The sequence below is a fragment of the Ricinus communis genome, chromosome 8, assembly GCF_019578655.1.
Source record: "Ricinus communis isolate WT05 ecotype wild-type chromosome 8, ASM1957865v1, whole genome shotgun sequence".
Taxonomy (NCBI): domain Eukaryota; kingdom Viridiplantae; phylum Streptophyta; class Magnoliopsida; order Malpighiales; family Euphorbiaceae; genus Ricinus; species Ricinus communis.
In genome coordinates this window covers 25,876,551-25,896,439 of record NC_063263.1, presented here as the reverse complement: position 1 = coordinate 25,896,439, position 19,889 = coordinate 25,876,551, and the positions used below count along the sequence as shown (strand labels likewise).

The window sequence follows — 19,889 nt, the reverse complement described above, 5'->3', positions numbered from 1 at the left end:
GAAAGTAAGAGAGAGTCTGCTTTTGCTACAAAAGCTGTTATTGAATTGGAGATTGTGCATAGTCTAACTAAAAGGCTCGGTAAGATGCAAGATATGCTAAAAGATCAAGGTGTAGATTTAACCTTCGATTTTGATAAACTGATGCTGATTGGAGAAGACAAATTGCCTCCTAAATTTCACATGCCTAAAATGTAGAACTTCAATGGAGCTGGAGATTTAAAGGTGCACTTGAAGCAATATGCTACTATCATGAGTACTACTCATTTGGCTAAGACACAAATTATCAAGTTGTTTGTACATTAATTAGAAGGGCTAGCTGTGAACTGGTACTATAGGTTTGAAATGCCCATCAAGTTTGATAGGAAAAAGCTTTGTGATGCTTTTATACAGCAATATGACTAGATGGAGAAATAAAGCAGTTTTAATGAAGAATAAGTCTTCTGAAAAAGATCAAGTTCGAATGCTAATTCAAAATGTTCTCCAATTTTGAGTGGAAAAGCTGCAAATGATGAATCCCAAGACCTTTGCAGGCTTGTATGATGATGGCTTACAAGTACAGGAAAAAAACGCTAAAGCTAAAGGGTACATGGGAAACTATCAAGCTAGAAAAATTGAAAACCAACCATTTGAAGATGATGAAGCATCACAAGATTCAACTATTGATTTATTTTAAAACAATATGATTTTGCTTTTAGGATCAATGATATAACTTTGATTTTTGCTTGTTTTATAATGTTTATCTTAATGGAATTATGCATTATGATGATTACTACATGAGTATGTTTAACACTAATTCTATTTGAATTTATTTATTTAATTTAGGCATAAATGATAATCTTACGTACATTTCTACTATACATAATATAACTCTTGAAGAGAGAAAAAGATGAGAGAATAGAAAAAGAAAAAAAAAAGAAAAAGAAAAAGGAGATAGTATTTAACATGCAAGATTGAATTCAAGGTAGCAGAATTATTCACCAGACTGGGGGCAAGGCGAGAAGGCTGAATTCATCCATCATCATGTTATAACCTTGAGAATAACAAGGACCTCAGAAGATAAAAGTGATTAAAAATCGATGCTTTAAACCTAAAATATGCAAAACCAATTACATCTAACTCCAAAAGAAATTTAGATCAAGCTAGAAAACTTCCATATCAAAGAAATAAAAGATTAAGCTTGAAGATGTTGAAAGAAGTTCAAATCTCGGGGGGGGGGGGGGGGGGGGGGTGTAATAAGTTCACAAGTCAATATGGACCATATCTGATACTATCTTTGAAAAAAAAGAAAAAAAATAGAAAGATGAATCTTCCTGACTAGAGGACTTGTATAGGCTAGCTAGGTAAAATTTAAGGAAATAAAAGGTGAGAGAAAATATTCGACTAGAAAATCTGAATGGACGAGTTGATAACAAGAGTAGTATTATATGAAATAGAAAATGTACCAGTTTATGCCCTTACTAAATAAAAAAAAATTAAAATTTTTGTCAAACTTGCACATTAATTTTCATTACTTATGCGTTACTAGAAAGAAAAATAAAATAAGAAGCAGAATCTATAAGATCTAAATAGAATTAAAATCATTATTTCTTCGACTTTTATCCTTTTGTTTCTCACAAGAAAACCTAAGAAGTTGTAACACTCAAGTCTCCATCAATCTTGACATCATGCACAACGAATTTGCAGAACCATAGTCTTTCAACTTTCATTCGAAAAATCTTATCTCAGGGAAAGTCCTAAAAAATAATAGAATCATCTGCAAGCTTAACAAAAGAGCCTACAAGTACTCGAGTAACCAAATTTCCAAAAAGAGAAAATAAGAAAAATAGAAAAGAAAGAAAAGAAAAAAGAAAATACAATGCTAAGTTAAAAACCCGAAATGGCGATTTATATAAAAATAGAGTTTTCTAAGTTAACAACCCGAAAGGTAGTTTAGGCTAAAGTTAAGACATCAGCTTGCTAAGTTGAAAACCTGAAAAGGCGACTTAGGTAAAAGTTAAGGTGTAAAAGTAAGAAAAGAAAAGAGATTTGGTTGCTATCAGTATAACCACCAAGCAAAATAATCCAGTCCTTACATGCTTGAGTTATCTCTAGATCTGCATTTTCTGTCATCACTTTGACCTTAAGATCTTTGATATGAATCAACTACAACATCAACCATTACAGTCCATGCTATGTGCCCGAAGAGCAAGCGATTGGACTCTCAAAGTGTTGATGTTGATAAGCACTAGAATGTCTTTGTCCAAACTAAAGGATGATTTTTAAAAATGCATTATATTTCATACATAACATACATATCATGCACCTTCACTAATTTTGCTCAATGTGATTTATATATACTTGTATATATGCCATTAACTGGTAACAAGAAAGTAAAGAAAAGAAAATGCTTGATCTACACTTAAGTTTACTTCCTAAAGCGTAGTTATCAAATTTACTTTTCGAAGTACAAGATCATCAATTTACATCCTGAAGCAGAAGTTATTCAAGAGAGTAAAGCGCATGCCAAATATAACCTAAAGGGAAAATTACAATATAATTGCATCCCGAAGCATAAATTCATCAAGAAGCGAGGGAGAAGTCTTTATAAGTATATATCATCAGATGTGGTTCCCAAATCAGATGGGCGTGGTTCATAAATCAATGGGTGTGGTTCCCAAATCAATGGGTGTGATTACCAAATCATCGGGCACTATTCCTAAATTATTGGGCGTGGTTCCCAAATTAAGCAGGCAAAGTCCTTAACTCAAGTAGGTGAAATCCTCAACTCAAGTAGGCGAAGCCCTCAAAATTAAAGCATGTAAAGTTCTACAATTGAATCAGGTGTAGTCCTTAACTCAAGCAGGTGAAGTACTCAAAATTAAAGTAGGCATAGTTCTTAAAGTTAAAGCAGGCAGAAAGTCCTCAAAATTAAACAGGTGTGGCCCCTAAATCAAAGCCAGATAGAAAATCTGCACTAACATAAGCCTACGAAACATGGCTTCTAAATATCACACAACTACAATCATCTTGAGGGGAGGTCTTCAAGATATAATGGGCATGGTCCCTAAATCAAAGCTAGATAGAAATTTTGCACCAGCTCGAGCCTACGAGGTATGGCTTCTACAGCTCACACAACTATAATTATCTTAAGGGGAGGTCTTCAAGATTCAATAGGCATGACCCCTAAATCAAAGTCAAAAATTCTACACTAGCTCGGGCTTACAAAGCATAGCTTTTATAGCTCATATTCATATCCTTTTGCCATATCTTTGATATTTATATTGAATTTATTTAAAGTTTATTTGCATAAATCTCAGCAAACCGGGGGCACCGTTAGCACCCATTTTTTGGATCCAAATATCGAAGGAGTTATAGAAAACCAGATTATGAAAGTTATTGCCTTTCTCGGGAGGTTGAGGACGGGTAAATCTCAATTAGGGTTAAGAATAATTGAACTAAAATTGCATTTTAGAATCAATTTGGACCCAATTGGCAGAAAATAAGTCTGAAGGGTGAAATGCCAATTTCTAAAAGTTAGGGACTAAAATGTAAACTTTTCTAAAAAAATTTGCTCCCTAAGCCAATCGGCTCTTCATACAGCCGAATTGGCTATGTACAGAGCCGATTACTTAGCACAGAGCTAATCAGCTATACACAGTGCTGATTGGCTTATTTCCCAATCTCAATGCCGTTTTACGTATATTTTGACTTAAAAATCTCAAAATTAATAAAAGAAGGTTCTAGAAATAATATTTAGTGATAACTATTGAATTTTTATTGATAATCATTTAAATTTAATTGAATTTTAAATGGATATTCCACTATAAAAAATCTATGGTTTAGTGATGGGCAAAATTTATCATTAGGGGGGTGAAACCGTTGCTAACTACAATTAGCGACGGATCTGCGACATAACTATTTCATTGGTATACAGAACCCTGCTAACAATTTAGCAACAGATATTTTTGTGTTTATTGCTAAACTAATGACATTTTTAGCAATGAGGAGTTTTCACTAAACCGTAGGGAGGATTTGAACTAGTAGCGACGACCCTAATTATATTAGCAATAGATTGGCGAGCAACGGTGCCGACGTTAATATTAACTGCATAGCGACAAACACATATACTTCGCTAAAGAGCAAGGGACAACCCCTCGCTATGTTACTTTCGATTAGCCAGGGATACTAATCCTTCGCTATCTGCTAGGATAATAGCGACAGACAAGCTAAAGGCAAGTACACAGCGACGAACTGACTTCCATCGCTAATCAATAATGGATTAGCATGAGATTGTTTGTTGGTTTGCGTTAAAGTTAGCAATAATTTGGATGTCCATCGGTAACTTTTGTTAATAAAATTAAAATAAATTTTTAACATATGTCGCTATTTTGTTGGTAAAACACTGGTTTTACTTTTCCTAATTTATATATTTATTATTAATAGACATGTTATAGAGAAAAAAAATGAAGAATGTGAGAAAAAATTTATATATTAATAGATAAAAGAGATTCGAATATAAAAAATAACATCGTAATGTATTTTAATTGTATAAAATCGTCAAAATTATAAAAACATAGAAAAAAATCATTTATTAGGTCGATGATCAAGACCAAAAGTAGATGGAGGATGGTATAGAGGTGCAAGCTGGCCGATACGTGCCATATCTATAATGAGGCAATGCATGTCCTCCATTTCCTTCTGTATTTGCCGCTCCATCACGACCCTCTATTCCTCCACAGCTGCGTGCTGCTCCTCCACTACTGATGTGCACTACTCCTCCATCTGTTGTTACAACTCCTAATGCAACTCCTACCGCATAGTGTCTTGCATACGCTGCATATCTAAATCCGAAGATGCAGCAATGATGGTGGAGGAAATGTTGTAAAAGTCTAGAGCTCTATCATCCATGCTATACACTTGGCGCTTCTTCTCTTTCCTAGACGCCTCTAAGAATAACTGCTTTAGGTCCGGCTCCTGTGTCTCCGTCGAACTGTCTTGTGGCTAACTAGCTTTATCCTTCAGAGCCTAATAGCGATCCCCTATAAAACGGGTCCATGTCCTGTTAAAAAAATTTAATGAACAATTGTAAAACAATTACATATATACAACCCCCAAATCATTTTATTTTTAAAGCATTAACAAAATATTATAATAACACAATTATTAGTTAAAGAATTTTATACTTGAAACTTCTGCCAATAATAATACTCCTTGGTAACCTGGGGCATTATCTTCAATGAATGGCCATTAGGATCCAATTTTACAGAAAAATCTTTAATATCGTGGATGAACAAGCATTTGACTGCATGAAACTATATGTTTAAAAATGAACAAATAATAAAGATAAAACATAAGCTATATAAATGTATCTCCTAGAATGGAGCTTGAGTAACTGCCTAATAGCACTTGAGTCTAACACCGAGCCCGAGGATGGTCACTAAAATGACGCATGATGAGCTATGGGAGATGGTGTAGGTGTCTGCAATGGCGAGGGTGCTATAGGTATTGATGGTGTAGGAGATAAGAGGGGTCGCGTAATAAATAATAACAGAGCTGGCGGAGGAGGTAGTGATAATGCCATGGCACCTATAACCCTCGCCCACTTGGCACTCAACCATCTATTCCTTGTTGAGATCGCCCTTGCCCGTCTGTCCCTCGGCTTGAGGATGTACACCCATCTCATCCTCTCATACTAACTACTCACTAAGAAATAAGAAGCAAATATATATACAGTACATATAAAAAGAAAATCATATTACAACAAAATATATGTTAATGATTAAAAGTCAAAACAATAAATTAATACAAATTAGTACAAATGTATATTGAAAGATTGTCTAAAACACTATCTCTAACAATATCATCATAGAAACCGTCCCCCTCTTCAATTTCTTTATCGTCATCATCTGATTCCAAGTCTTCCACTTCCTTAACATTGTCATGATCTTCAATTTCTAGGTTTTGACCTTTTGGATAATTTAAAGCGACTAATTCTATAATTTCTTTAATTGCAATAGAATGAGTCTCAATATCATCTTCTTGGAAGGCCGGTATGACTCGAGAAAATTGTGTTGTTTTAGATGATTTTAGAGTTTTAACTATAGCCCTTAGTTTAATTTTGCAAACAGCCTACCGGTCGCTTTTATCACGCCTTAGGCTAGGGTAAGGACAAAAATACACTTGACAAGCTTGAGCAGCCAAAATAATCGGCTCATACTTATTAAATCTACCCTTATGGTTTACCTCGACAATCTTATATTGAGGATGAACTTTAGCCTCTAGGTTCAACATCGGATCAAACCATTCACACTCAAATAGTACAGTCCTCTTAATTGGTAATGCAGGATACTCCAACTGTATAACTTCAATCAATCGCCTATAGTAGTCACTCTCACCGCTATTATAATTGGATCCATTTATGAACACACTGTTGTTCATAGTAGCTTTGCTAAAACCATATCGTTCAATATGAAATTTGTACCCATTCACATAATATACAGGGTATGACATGACAGTTCGCAAAGGACCTTTAGCTAGATCCCTTATAAGTTGTTTTGAAATATTGTTTGATGGATTGTGTGCCTAAAGAAATAAATATCGAATGAATAAAAGATGCTAATTGAAATGAAAATTCAAATTAACAATTTAGCATCAACCTTGTGTCTTTTAATATTTGGTTGTCATTGCTTAAACTAATTAACAAAAATTCTACAAGGTAAGAAAAAGAAATTACTCAATTTGCTTCATGAAAATTAAATATGAAATATAAATACTTACTTAATAAACGGTTCAACTTTGAGTAATTGAGTGAAATATAGGATTAAGCAGCATTATATTCTTCTACTGTCATAAATATTGATTTCCTCTTTCTAACAGCTCAACCAAAACATTTAAATATTGAAAGATTACCTACATGCTCTTCTCCCACTACTGAACAACTCTCATCATTATGTGGCACTTTCTGATGCCTCGTAGTTACATGATTCTTATAGTAGTGCAAACAAAACAATGATGCTTCTTCGACCAAATATGCATTACATATTGATCCTTCCACCTTCTCTTTATTTCTTACATTGTTTTTCAATCTCCGAATGTACCTACAACATCTTAACATAATAATTACATAATGCATATTAGAAATGATACAATTCTTTAGCCAATATAACTTCAATTTTTTACCTCTCAAATGGATACATCCACTAGTATTGCACATGACTGGCTATTCTTGCTTCATAAGCCAAGTGGATCAGAAGATGTTCCACAGAGTCAAAGAAGTTTGGAGAAAATATACGCTCCAACTTATAAAGAATAGTAAGAATCTTTGCTTCAAGTCGTATCATGTCCCCATTAGTTTATTATTGTAACTGTTAGATCCTTAAAGAAGAGGCTTAATTCTATTAGTGTCTTCCACGCATTAACAAGAAGTAGTTCACAGAATGCAATAGGAGTTAATCATTGCATGAGAACATGACAAATGTGGCTTTTCATCTAGAAGAGCTTAAGTTTCTTTTTGTCCATGCATCTAGCCATATTTGACACATATCCATTGTAAAATTTGAGACTTTTTATCCATTCACATAATACTTCTTTCGCATGCTTCTTTAGTGTATAACAAGCTTTAGGTACTTCCCATTGCAGAACTATGTTCCAACTCAGGGCGGCGATAATATTGATGCAACTCCTTTTTAGATTTGATTATCTTTCGTTTTACCATCCATATTCATGACAATGTTAAACACATTATTAAATACACCTTTTTTCAATATGCATCATATCTAAGTTGTGTCGAATTAGGTTAGTACTTCAATAAGGTAAATCCTAGATGATGCTTTTTTTCCTCCTATCGCAGCTCTTATAGATCAGTCGATTAATAACATCAGCATCCATTTTTGTAAAACTTCTTAAGCCCCAACTGCTTAATAATATGCAATATCTTAACTCTAGTCCTAGCTAGTGGTGGAACTGTCGTTACTATCTCATTCTTAATAAATGATGTTTTTTTCCTTCAAAATGGATGATCTGGTGGTAAGAACTTATAATTGTTATCAAACCACAACTACTTTTTATTCTCAGTAAGTGCAAAAGCATCTAGTTGCTCCATGCAATAGGGGCAAGCTAACCTTCCAGTAGTACTCCAACCAGACAACATCGAATATGCAGGAAAATCACTAATCGTCCATATAATCGCAACTCGCATTTGAAAATTTTATTTCCTCGAAATATCATATGTTTGCATACCTTCATACCACGATTGTTTAAGTACTGCAATTAGAGGCTGCAAGTAAACATCAAGTTTATCCTTGGGGTTTCTTGGCCCAAGTACTAAAACTTTAAAAACATGTAGTATCCTTCATAAGGTGGTAAATTGTACGCCATCACAATAACGAGCCATGAAGAATATTATTTGCCTGATTGCCCAAATGGTTGAAACCCATCAATGCACAGTCCTAGCCTAACATTTTGACTTTCAGCATCAAAATTTGGATGTGTCTGATTGAAATGCATCAAAGTAGGAGAAGCTGAGCAATGACGCATAACACCATCTTCAACCTCATGCTCAACGTGTCGTCGCATTTCCTCAACTGTTGCTGTAATGCCCACCTAACGCATTTGCATTTATTTTTATAACATGCATATCATATAGATATGAGAAATGCATGAGATATATGTATAGTATTAGTGCTAATGACAAATAGAAGAATATTATAAATATTACAATTAAGTCCATAATAAGAATTAGAAAGTTAAGGGATTGAGTTGATTAATGGTAAAAAAATTAAGGGGTTAATTGAACCTAAAAAAAATATAATTAATATGATAGAAAAGGGGAAGAATAAAGAAAAGGTGGTAGTTCTTCTTTCTTCTTCTTCTTCTTCAAAAAAAAAGAGAAAACTGAATTTTCAAGTGGAATTTGAAGGTTTAGAATCCATTTTTTTATCTTAATCTTCATCTACAAAGGCTTTAGAGGTTTATTTGGTAAGTAATTTTAATATTTTGTTGAATTGAGTTAGGGTTTAGAAGACATAGAATTCGAGTTCTAAAGACCTAGTTTTTCAGTCTTATTGTTTTGATCATATCTTGAGCTAGGAAGCATTAAATTGAGTGTTCTTTAATGATATAGAAACTTTAAAGAGTCATCTAAAATTTTTATTTGTTTAGCTCGATCTGAATCAGGCTCTATGTTAGTATAATAAGAGAATACATTTTATTATTCAGTTTCCATCTTTGGTCTGAGTAAGGTGGATTGTTTTGTACGGATATTTCTCTATACACCTCCAATTGAAACAAAATCAGTTTTAAATTATATTAGACACATAAGGTCAGTGATCTGGAAAGTTTCATTATGAAATTTGTTGTATAGAACTTTTGGTGGATTTTTAAATTCACCCTATTAATTTTGTCATAGTTGGCAGCCACACATATGTAGAGAGTTTAATGATGTTATCATGCTATATGAAATTCTATTAACTTTGGGTGTTTAAAAATAAGTAAATTATGATCTATTTCAGCTAAACCAATTTAGAATGAGGGTGACACCCAAGTAAGCTCAAGCAAAGGGAAGGGAGCAACAAAGGTAAGTGAATAACTTAATGTTCTATATGAATGTTGAATGGTGAATTCGAGTGTCCTGTTATAATATGAATAGTATATTTGATTTAGCCATATCTAGAGTTTTATAACTCCAAATGGAGTGCTACTTATTGCTATAGAAAATTTGAAATGTAATCTACAAATGTTATAGAAATAGAGATTTTGCTGTTTTGATGGCCAATCTGGATCATACTTTCTGTTGCTTAATTTTATTGATAGCTTGACCATGGTAGAATGTTTTTGATGTTTCTCTTTCTATACACATCCATTTGATGTAAAATCAGTTTCAAATTAATCTAGACTTATAATATTACTAATATGGAGAATATGGTTTTGGAATTCCTAATGTGGAATTTTTGGTGTATTTGTGAATGCACACTATTAAATCTGCCATGTTGGAATATGGTATGTTTTTGGTATATCATAGGTATTATTATGGTTTCTTATATATTATGGAGATGTTAGTTATTTAAATGGTGTATATATATATATATATATATGAATTATGGTTGGATGATTGTAAGGACACAATACTACTTGTGAATGAGGCAAGGCTGTGTGCGATATGGAATTCCCCATAAGATTATGGTTGGCTGTGTGTGTATGGGGATCCATGAAAATAAAAATATATATATATATTATTATGGAATTAAATGTAATTCATAAGTTCATTGTTTTCCTAAAGAAAATACTATGACAAGGTTTATGTAAACACTATAAAGTCACAATTAAATATCGAATGGTTTGATGTTTGATAATACTACACGTTTGATTGTGTTATTTTTCATAGGAAATTATGTTATTCTTTTGCCGAGTTGCAGGCTCACTCCTCTGCATTATTTCTTTTTCAGGATTAGAAGAATTATAATTGGTTTTGACGAAACATTTACATCTGTTGCACTAGCATTGTGTCAGGTAGGTCAGCAGGAGGTCGCCCTCAGTCTTTCTTTATTGGACGTGACATGTCAAGTGGATCTCATTATCATGTATAAATTTGGAGCATTTTATGTGTATATAAAAAAAGTGTACTATTTGATATTGTGAGCTTTTTGGTGTGTGATATGTATGACTCATATAAATAGTTTTTGTTATACATATTAATTTGTGAGTTAAAAGTTAGTAGTTAAGAAATATGTTATGTATCAGTCTTTGCATACAATGTATGTCTGACATCCTTTACAGGTGTCACAGTTGCATCTGATGTATACAATCATTGTAGTGGATGGGTTTAGGAAAAAGTAGTATATCTTTAGTTGTGTCCAAATAAGAGGTGATGTGGTAGTTTATGAGAGAATATAGCTGCCACATCATTATATAATGACTAAAAAGTGTATTCTGATTCATTATTGGTTAGTTGGGATACTATTTCTTGTAATTATTGAGTTGAGGTACCAAAAATGAATACAATAGCCATAGTTATAGTATCATTTATATGTTTTATCCTCACATTGCCTATTCCTTATCTTTTGATCTTAATAAAAAAATTGATGCTTGAACTAATGTTTCCTTGAGTTTTAATGATGTAGCATAAGTTAAGTAAAAGTACTTCAAAATCTCGACCGTACTAAGAGGGTGCAACTGTAGAAATCAATAATTTGATGGCAGTAACTTCAAGTCTACAATTGCTCAAATTGCAACTGCACCATGTAGGGCATGACTGCAAAAATTGAAAGTTTTAAGGCAGAAGTTTTTGTCTTGGAAAAGCTTGAAATCGCGACAGCACCTTAGGAGGGCGTGACCATAAAAATTGAAAACTAAAGTAATTGTTAGAAACCGCCAACGGTCACATCAGAAAGCCGCCAATGCCATGCCGCCATGTCAGATAGTCGTTTGAGGCATTTCAAGAATCGTGACCAGGATTTGCATCTTGATAGGTGCATTTAATACGTTGTCTTAAAGCTAGATTGTGTGAACTTTTGGGAATTTACTCATAATGGCTCTTTCAGGTTTTTAGGTTATAAAACCCATATCAAAAGATCATTTAAGATTGATCAACAGCCTCCATAAGTCCACATTATTGTGCATTCAATTCTTTCCTTCTTGCAATTAATATTTCTCATTTTTGGTTATTGTAAGAGCTTAAATGCTCTTGTAAGGTTTAAGTGTTAGCCAAAACACTTGGGTTAAGATTTAAGGGTTAGCCTAGGAAAACTCTTGTAAGGGTTGTGTGTGAGCCTAAGAAATATAAGTTGTAAGGTTTAGTGTGAAACCTAAAACACTAAGTTGTGAGTAAGCTTGAAAACTCCAAGTGTAAAGATACAAGTATAGTGAATGCCCCAATTTTGAATTTGAGAGTGGAGGTAGGGTTTGTTAACACCCAAACTACTATAATTTCTTTTATGATGTTCTTTTTACTCTTTATTCATTCTCCCTTAACCAAAATTTTTAATCTACCACCCTTTCTCTATTCACCAATTCAATCCCCTTCTCAGTTTATAAGGGCAAGCAACTCTCACAGAGCCAAGGAGATGTTTATGGCCAAAACAAATATAATAATAAGAACTGAAGTGTGTTAGGAAAGACTCCTATGTGAAATGTATCATCTTTACATAAATGGCAGAATAGTTTAAGGAGACCATGTCTACTATTTAGCTAGTAAAGTAAATAAAATTTTACAAGGGAAGGTTCAAAGGCTAACTTTACATATCTTATGTAGATTTTAACTATTAAGCACTACCAAGTCTTTAAAAAAATTGTTTGTTTCTTTTATCAATTTTCACTCATCTAGAGGATTGTTGGAAAATTGACAATATTTTTGAGACTATGATGACTCATTTTGAGGAGGACCCGTTCAAAATAAATTAGGGATAAATAATAAATTGATACCCATTGAATGTTGACATAGAAAACTCATATGAAATACCAAATGTCATATGATATATCAAAGGTCATGGATTAATGATGAATTAATCATGATATGCCAAAAGTCATAGGTTAATGATAAATTAATCATGGTATGCTAAATGTCATGGATTAAACATAATTAATCATGATAAATCAGAGGTCTTAAGATATGTCAAAGATCATTTTTCCTACATTACTCATTACCTATATATATCATCCATATATCTTTCATTCGTGGTGTGAATAATAGATCCTCCTATATTATTTTCTTTACTTTCAAGTGTGATAAAGCTCAAATTTACTTCAAGTTCGATAGTACAGTTGTTGTGGTGTTCATCAACTGTGTTGATCCGTTGTATATTACGAAACAGATGTCATATCATCCTCAAACACCAATGGTAAGGGGCAAATATATTTTAAGGAGATTGTGTGATACACAAGCCTCAAATTTCTGAAGTCCTAATTTCTCTTCACTGGCGTTTTGATCTCATTATGCCAATGTGCCAAAATTTATACTTTGGTGTCTCTCTTTGAATTTAAAAATTCTTAGACTATCGGCGTTCTATTTTTCTTACATTTGTGTCCGATTTTATTACTTTATTATCTATATATTTGTATATTACTGTTCTTATAATTTTGGTAATTGTTATTTATTTTTGAGTTTTCATTCTAGCATCTATTTATATTATATATATTATTACTAACAGCATTAACACTAAGAAAGAAGTTATTTTTATTGTTTAAAAAATAAGTAATGAAATGTAAAATTATGATAGTAATTGGTAATTACCTTTGAACCTTCTAAAAATCTTTCCTTATACATTTGTTTCTGTTAATATTCATAGAAATGTAGACCTGTAATAATAATATTATTTTCAGTACAACTCTTATCTGAAAGGTTGACGCCAAATAATTACTTAGTACAAGAGGTATACATGGCATTTTTCTTCATTCTTTATGCGAGAACCAATGTATAAATGAGAATACCAAGCCGATCTTTTTCTGGTGTCAAAGCAAATGGGCCTATCTTGAAAATGTTGCTATCAAAATTTATTAGAAGGACAATATCCCCCTCTAAACGGCATCATTTTGCTGCAATTCATGTGTTTTGGAATGTGTAGCCAAATAAGTAGTTTTCCGTTGATGCTTTTATTTGGTTGTATTCAGCAGCAAGAAAAAGACTTTAAAACATGTAAAGGGCCTCATTTTCCTTCACTATGGACGTAGCCAGACAGGGGCACGAAGGTAATTAAATTTGGTGAAATCAATTGCAAAAATTACTGTTCATTCGCATAAGCCTTTATTTTATTGTACAATTGATATAGATTTTACAAATGAATATCACTTAATTATCATATTCATCAAGTGAACTTTATTCTTTCTCTCTTTTTCTCTATTTTCTTCTCTCAAGGAGTATCAAGGTTAAGATCAAAGTTACAAACAATTATTAAGTTCAATATCAAAAACTTCACCTTTCTTTCCTAACAAAATATATTATCAAATCTAAACTTTTCAGTTATTTTTATTTTTATTTTTGTTAAAGATTTAATAAAAATACAAACACTCGATAAAAAATAAAAATCTCATAAAATATGTGTAAAAAAGTTGGAATCCAATAAAAAATATAAACAGAAGGACTTAATAGAATAAAATATAAATTCAGGGATCAATAAAATAAAAATAAAAATTCCAAGAGCTTAATAACGAATTTTTGCCTTCTTTAAATAAAAAATATTAGAGGATATTATTGTAAATAGGAAGGTAAATTAGAATAGGGACATAAATAGTATAGTCATAACCATATTAGGAAAAAGATTATAACTGTTGTTCTGAAGGTTATATATATACACATACGAAGGTAAACACCTTATACTATTTATTAGTTTGATATTACATAAATTTTCTACATTGGTTGAACAGTTCCCCGATGGAGCAGGTGTGGTTGCTCTGGCGAGACATTAGGGTCTATAGTCTTGAAATGAGCCATTGATGCCAATTCATCAATAGCCTCAACAAGTTTTTCGATGCTTTCCAGGACTTCCAATAGAAGCAAAGCAACTGCACCCACTGATACTACATCTATCAGATGTGCTACTTCCCATGAGTTATTTCTAAGAAGTAACTTAACAGTTTCGGCTGCTGCTTTTGAATTTGATAGATGGTGCGCAACTGAGTTTGATCTTTTCATTTTCTTTGTTGCTGATGATAATTCCTTCAATGCTTTTCCACTTTCCACGCTAAGTTTTATACATGACTCCGCAAATTTCTTTTGGATTCCTGTAGATGTCTACAAAAGTATCAGAAAATAAGTAATTTTAGGCATAGTTACTTAGAATTTGGCATGCAGGGGGTCATGGTACAAACACTGGTACTTGGTATTATATTATTTATATATACTGTATTACTAAAGGATACACTTCTAGTGGGACAACAAAATAAGTAGTCAATGAACTTTGCACTTAGTTTCGTTTTAGTTATAAAATATTAATTTATTTTGTTTCAATCATTTAACTTTAATTCTATTTTAATTTAATCACTTTATAAATGAAACACTAATACATAGTAAAAATAGTGAATGAGAAAGACTAATTGAAAAACCCATTTTAATTGGATAGAATATGTCATATGAGAGTTGTAGTTATACTTGAATTTTAGAGTGAAGGCTATTGTTAAGAGCTTCAATTTTGTAGGCGCATTCTCGAGTTAGACTTCCAATTTTCAGATATTGCTTCCAAGGATGACAGAATCTGAACCCACCATGGCTAGGTTCCCATTTCGCTAAATTAATCTGCAAAGCACTATTGTTTATATACCACATAAAATTTCCCCGATTACGGATTAAAAAAAAATAAAAAGAAGGAACAAAGTCATTTTACTTACCATAGTTTCTTCTTTGCTCTTTGAAGTGAGAACACTTTTATAGTTTTGGAGGAATGACTTATCATTATTAGATGGTTCATCTTCAGATACTTCGAAGTACTCACTTCCAAATCCTGTAAAAAATAATTTGTAATTTTTTGAAATGATTCTTACAATTTCAACCTTCTAGTACTCATTTTGTCTAATACATAATTAATTCTATTTATCCTATTTTAATAGTTTCTTTTTCATATTTTTCTGTTCTAAAACATAAATTCATTTTTAAATTATTAATTTAATAGCTATTTGTCAAAAGTCTCGCCCATTATTCGATATAATTACTATTACCTACCATGAAACTTTCACTTTGTTTTGTTATTGCAACTTTTATTAAAAAGTATAACAAAAGTATGTTAAAAAGAAAATGAAAAAAAAAAATACTAACGCCATCAACTAAAATAATTAAAATTTTTATCATGTAAGTCAAAATTGGCTTATTCAAAATGGTAATTATAAGATAAAATCTATTTAATGGGTACAAAGGATAATAATATGGATCATTGCTTTTCTAGGACTTTGATGCCAATAAAATTTTTATAATAGTCTATTGAGTTTTGGGATTTTTAAGTTTTAAGATTTTATTTCTTAGGATTTTAAATTTTATTATTCTCATTTCTGAAGAATTTAATTACTTATTTCTTAAGTTTCAAATTTTATAATTTATATTAGAGTTTTATCTTTTAAATTTTTAAATAAGATATATGTTTAAATAGGATAAGTCATGTGTTGAATGATATTAACCATTTAAGTAGAAAGCAATGGTCTAGATTGATTTAAAAATTATTTATTCATTTATTAAATAAGAAATTTCAATTGTTCATTTTAAATTAAATGCCTCATATATTTCAATTTTTATAAAATATAAAGGATTGAAATTTTTATTTATAAGATATTTGAAAAAAACTAAAATGTATTTTTCTCATTTAATATTTTCAGAATTTTTAATTTTTATGTTACACTGCCTAAAGAATAATGAACTTCTACTAAATCCTCACAACTTATGATTCCATCTTTACTTTCCTATAAAAAGAAGCGACCTTTAAAGAATAACTATTTGACAAAAATCATGCTACATGTGTGATAATTAGGTACACATTTTCTTAAGTTTCAAGTAGGAATATTATAATAAATTTGTCTAAAAAATCAACATATATATAATGGCATAATGGAGGTCTACCTTCTAGAAAATCTCCAAGCTTTTCAATGTTTCCAAGAACAAGCTTGTGAAGATCCTCTCCAATCCAAACAGGGCAAATAAGAATGGATACAATAATAGAAGTACAGCTACCAATGATGATTGTTGTTACTCTCATGTGAGCCATCTTTAGTACTTGAGAGTCTCGATAACCCGAAACCGACACCAAACTAAATGTCAATATGAATATTGTTAGGCCATAATCATACCTTGCCTTCAGTGCTGGAAAAAACCTTGTGAAAGTCACTGTGGCAGCTGCATGTCCAACAACAACATCTAATCATTATATTATTCATATTTATTTGGTTACAGGATATCAGAAATTATCATTACTTTTACAAATTGAAATAGATGGCTTGGTACTTTTATTTCTTCTTTATTTTCTTTGAATTACAAATAAAAAGAAAAACCCAAATTTGAGACTTTATCCAAATTAAAAAAGGCATCTATTGTTAGATTAAATATGTGGGCACCTTTTTTTTTTAAAAAAAAAAATTTTGAACGTACCTACTATAAAAACAAATATAGCAACTAAAATTGGTTCCCCTGTATGACCAGAATGGGTTGCTATGCGATGAGTTCCAATGGCAAGAGTACCAGCTACTAATGTTGCTACCATCCTGTTTAGACCTTTACCAAGTGTTGCACCTGCAATTTATTTTTTGAATTAAAAAAATATAAAAACAATAGTATACCACTTAAAATTTTAATCCCATTGAACTCTAGTAAGTTACAAAAATATTTATTTTCTTTTTCCTATTATAAAGTCACTTTGAATTAGTTTTAAAGATCTTCTTTAATTGTTCTACTTGATTTTGAAATCATTTGAAAACTTATTGTTCTTTTTCTTTTTTCTTTTTTTTTTGCCTTCTCTATTGCGCAAATGGTGAAGTAGCAATATTAAAAATTTTGTATGTCATTTGATACTACCTCTTTAGTAAATAAAAAATGAATTGACACTAAGATTCCACCTGTCATAAAAAAATAAAAAAAAAATACTTTTTATATATACACTATGATAAATAGTTGAGTGATAATATTATAAGTATTTCCAAAATATGATATATAACATTGAATAAGTAACAATCACTCTCTAAGTATTTTATATTTGAGATTGATAGAATAACACGTATTTAAATTTTATAATTACAATATCCTTATCATTCATTAAACCATAGAATGCAAGATACCGAAGGCAATTAAGAAAAATTTAATTAATATTTTATAACTGGATATTAAATTATTGTATATATATTAATACCTATTATATATCTATTTCATTTAGCTCTAATTACTCTTGCTTTTGTCTAATTTTCTACAAAAATTAAAGATGAAAAATGCAAGTAGAACCTATCAAAAAATACGACAAGGATGTCTTTGAAAAGATACTTGCCATCATCAATACCAATTGCGTCAAGTAAGAGCAAATTAATGACTCAGAATAATAATAGAAAGAAATTAAAGCTGAAAGATAAATTTGTAAGCTTACCAACAGAAAATTCAAAGACAACAACAACCGTTAGTACAGCCCATATTGCATTGACCTCAAAACCTTCATATAGTGGATTGAAGTAGTAGAATACAGAAACCAATGTCAGAGCTAACCCTAATTTTACAGAATGGATAATCCTTCTTGGATCTTCCTTCCCAATTTTTTTAGCTTCCTTTGCAACATCTATAGCCTTATCCCATGCCTTATAAGGTAAACTCATAACCCACCTGCAAGTCATAATCAGCAAAGTTCCTCCATTACTAGTCTCTCGAGTATTTGAAGAATCCATTTCCATTTTTGTTTATTCTCAAAGGCAATGGAAAATGAATTTTTAAGTGAAAGAAAAACAGTACAAGTCTCTCTATTTTAAATGAAAACTGTTTGCTGCAAATCTTTACAAGTGTCATTCTCTTTTCAGAATGAGCTGACAAGAAGGTCAACTAGACTTGCTTCCTAACACCTTTCTTCAATACTTGTTATATGTTTGGATTTGAGAATCTGGAGTTTAGACAATTGGATTTGGCAGATATAATTTCATATCTCTAGCATTTAATGTTATCATTATCATCTTCTTTTTGTTTAAGGAAATATGAACTTAATAGATAAATAATATAAAAATAATTATTAATAGATTATTTTAAATTTTACTTTATAAGCTATTATGTTGCAGTTCTCATCATTAATTTCCTTTCTATCTTTGATATAACATTGTTTTCATTTTGAGAACTTATATTCTATAGAGTTATTATACTAAATATTGACATTATGTTTGAGTTTTCTTCTATACCATCATTATTATTATATTTATACACTATAATAAGAAAATCGATCTATAATTCTGTAACTTGAAAAAAAATATAAGAGATATAACTATAAATTACACATATTCAAATAAAGCAAGAAAATCATGAACTTTTGCGACTCCCAATAGAAAAAGAGAAATCGTTCATATATATCTAAAGCAATTTGAAGAAAGAAACTGGAAAAGATCAAACCTCACATGAATTAATGAAAAATGGAACTCATTGTGCTAAAGAGCACTAGAAAAATGATGAACGAATCGAAAAAAGGAAACTATTAAAATATAAAAGAAATATGAATTTTATTAGATTGCTATAAACTCTAATTAATAATAATTAGAGAAGCGACTGAAGAACAAATGGCATAATCGATGCTGCCACGATTTCAACAGTTGACAAGTGATAGAGAACTGAACCAAAAACCTTAAAGGACGAGCGTAATGACTCCAATTAATCAAATCTAAGAATTATATATAAGGTTGGTTTTAAATTATACGTAAAACTTACTAATATGTCTAAGGTTGGGTCCAAACCTTATGTAAAATTGAGAATGACTCGAACAATTATATTCCCCTATATAATGGAGGAGCTAATTTTCCAAAACGTTTAAGTTATTCTAGAAAACTTTTAACCTCATTCTTTTTCTTCTTCTGCTTCTTACATTCTCCCATTTTCATACTGGCTTAATCATTTAAGTGTTGGACACGTAGTTCAATGCCTCTCTAACTTAATCATTTAAGTGTTAGACAAATAGTTCAATGCCTCTCTAACCTTTCAATTCCTTTTTAACCTTTCACTTGAGTTCTGAAGCTAGATTTGGTTTAACCAACATTAATCCTCTTCCTGTGACTAGATCCATCAATTACTGCTATTTGTGAGAAGATTTTGTCTTTCCTATATTTATCTATTTTCAGTTAGTGCATGTTACAAGGGCCAAATCGAATGACACCACCCACAACTCAATCCTATTAAAACTACCACACATCTTATGGGTCAGTTCTGGATAGACAAGGCTACCCTATCACCACAATACCACAATATACATACCTACACAACCTATACCCATGTA

At 31.3% G+C, this 19,889-nt stretch overlaps 1 protein-coding gene across 1 annotated transcript; it reads right to left on the bottom strand.

Annotated features, from left to right (window-relative positions):
• Positions 1-13,972: 13,972 nt before the first annotated feature.
• On the bottom strand, positions 13,973-18,338 carry LOC8281024 (aluminum-activated malate transporter 2). Its single transcript, XM_015715904.2, has 6 exons — positions 18,018-18,338; positions 17,036-17,176; positions 16,511-16,783; positions 15,295-15,407; positions 15,059-15,202; positions 13,973-14,701 (listed from the first exon to the last, which is right to left on the bottom strand). The coding sequence occupies exons 1-6, from the start codon at positions 18,313-18,315 to the stop codon at positions 14,318-14,320; spliced, it is 1,353 nt and encodes a 450-aa protein (XP_015571390.2). The 5' UTR covers positions 18,316-18,338; the 3' UTR covers positions 13,973-14,317.
• Positions 18,339-19,889: the final 1,551 nt, after the last annotated feature.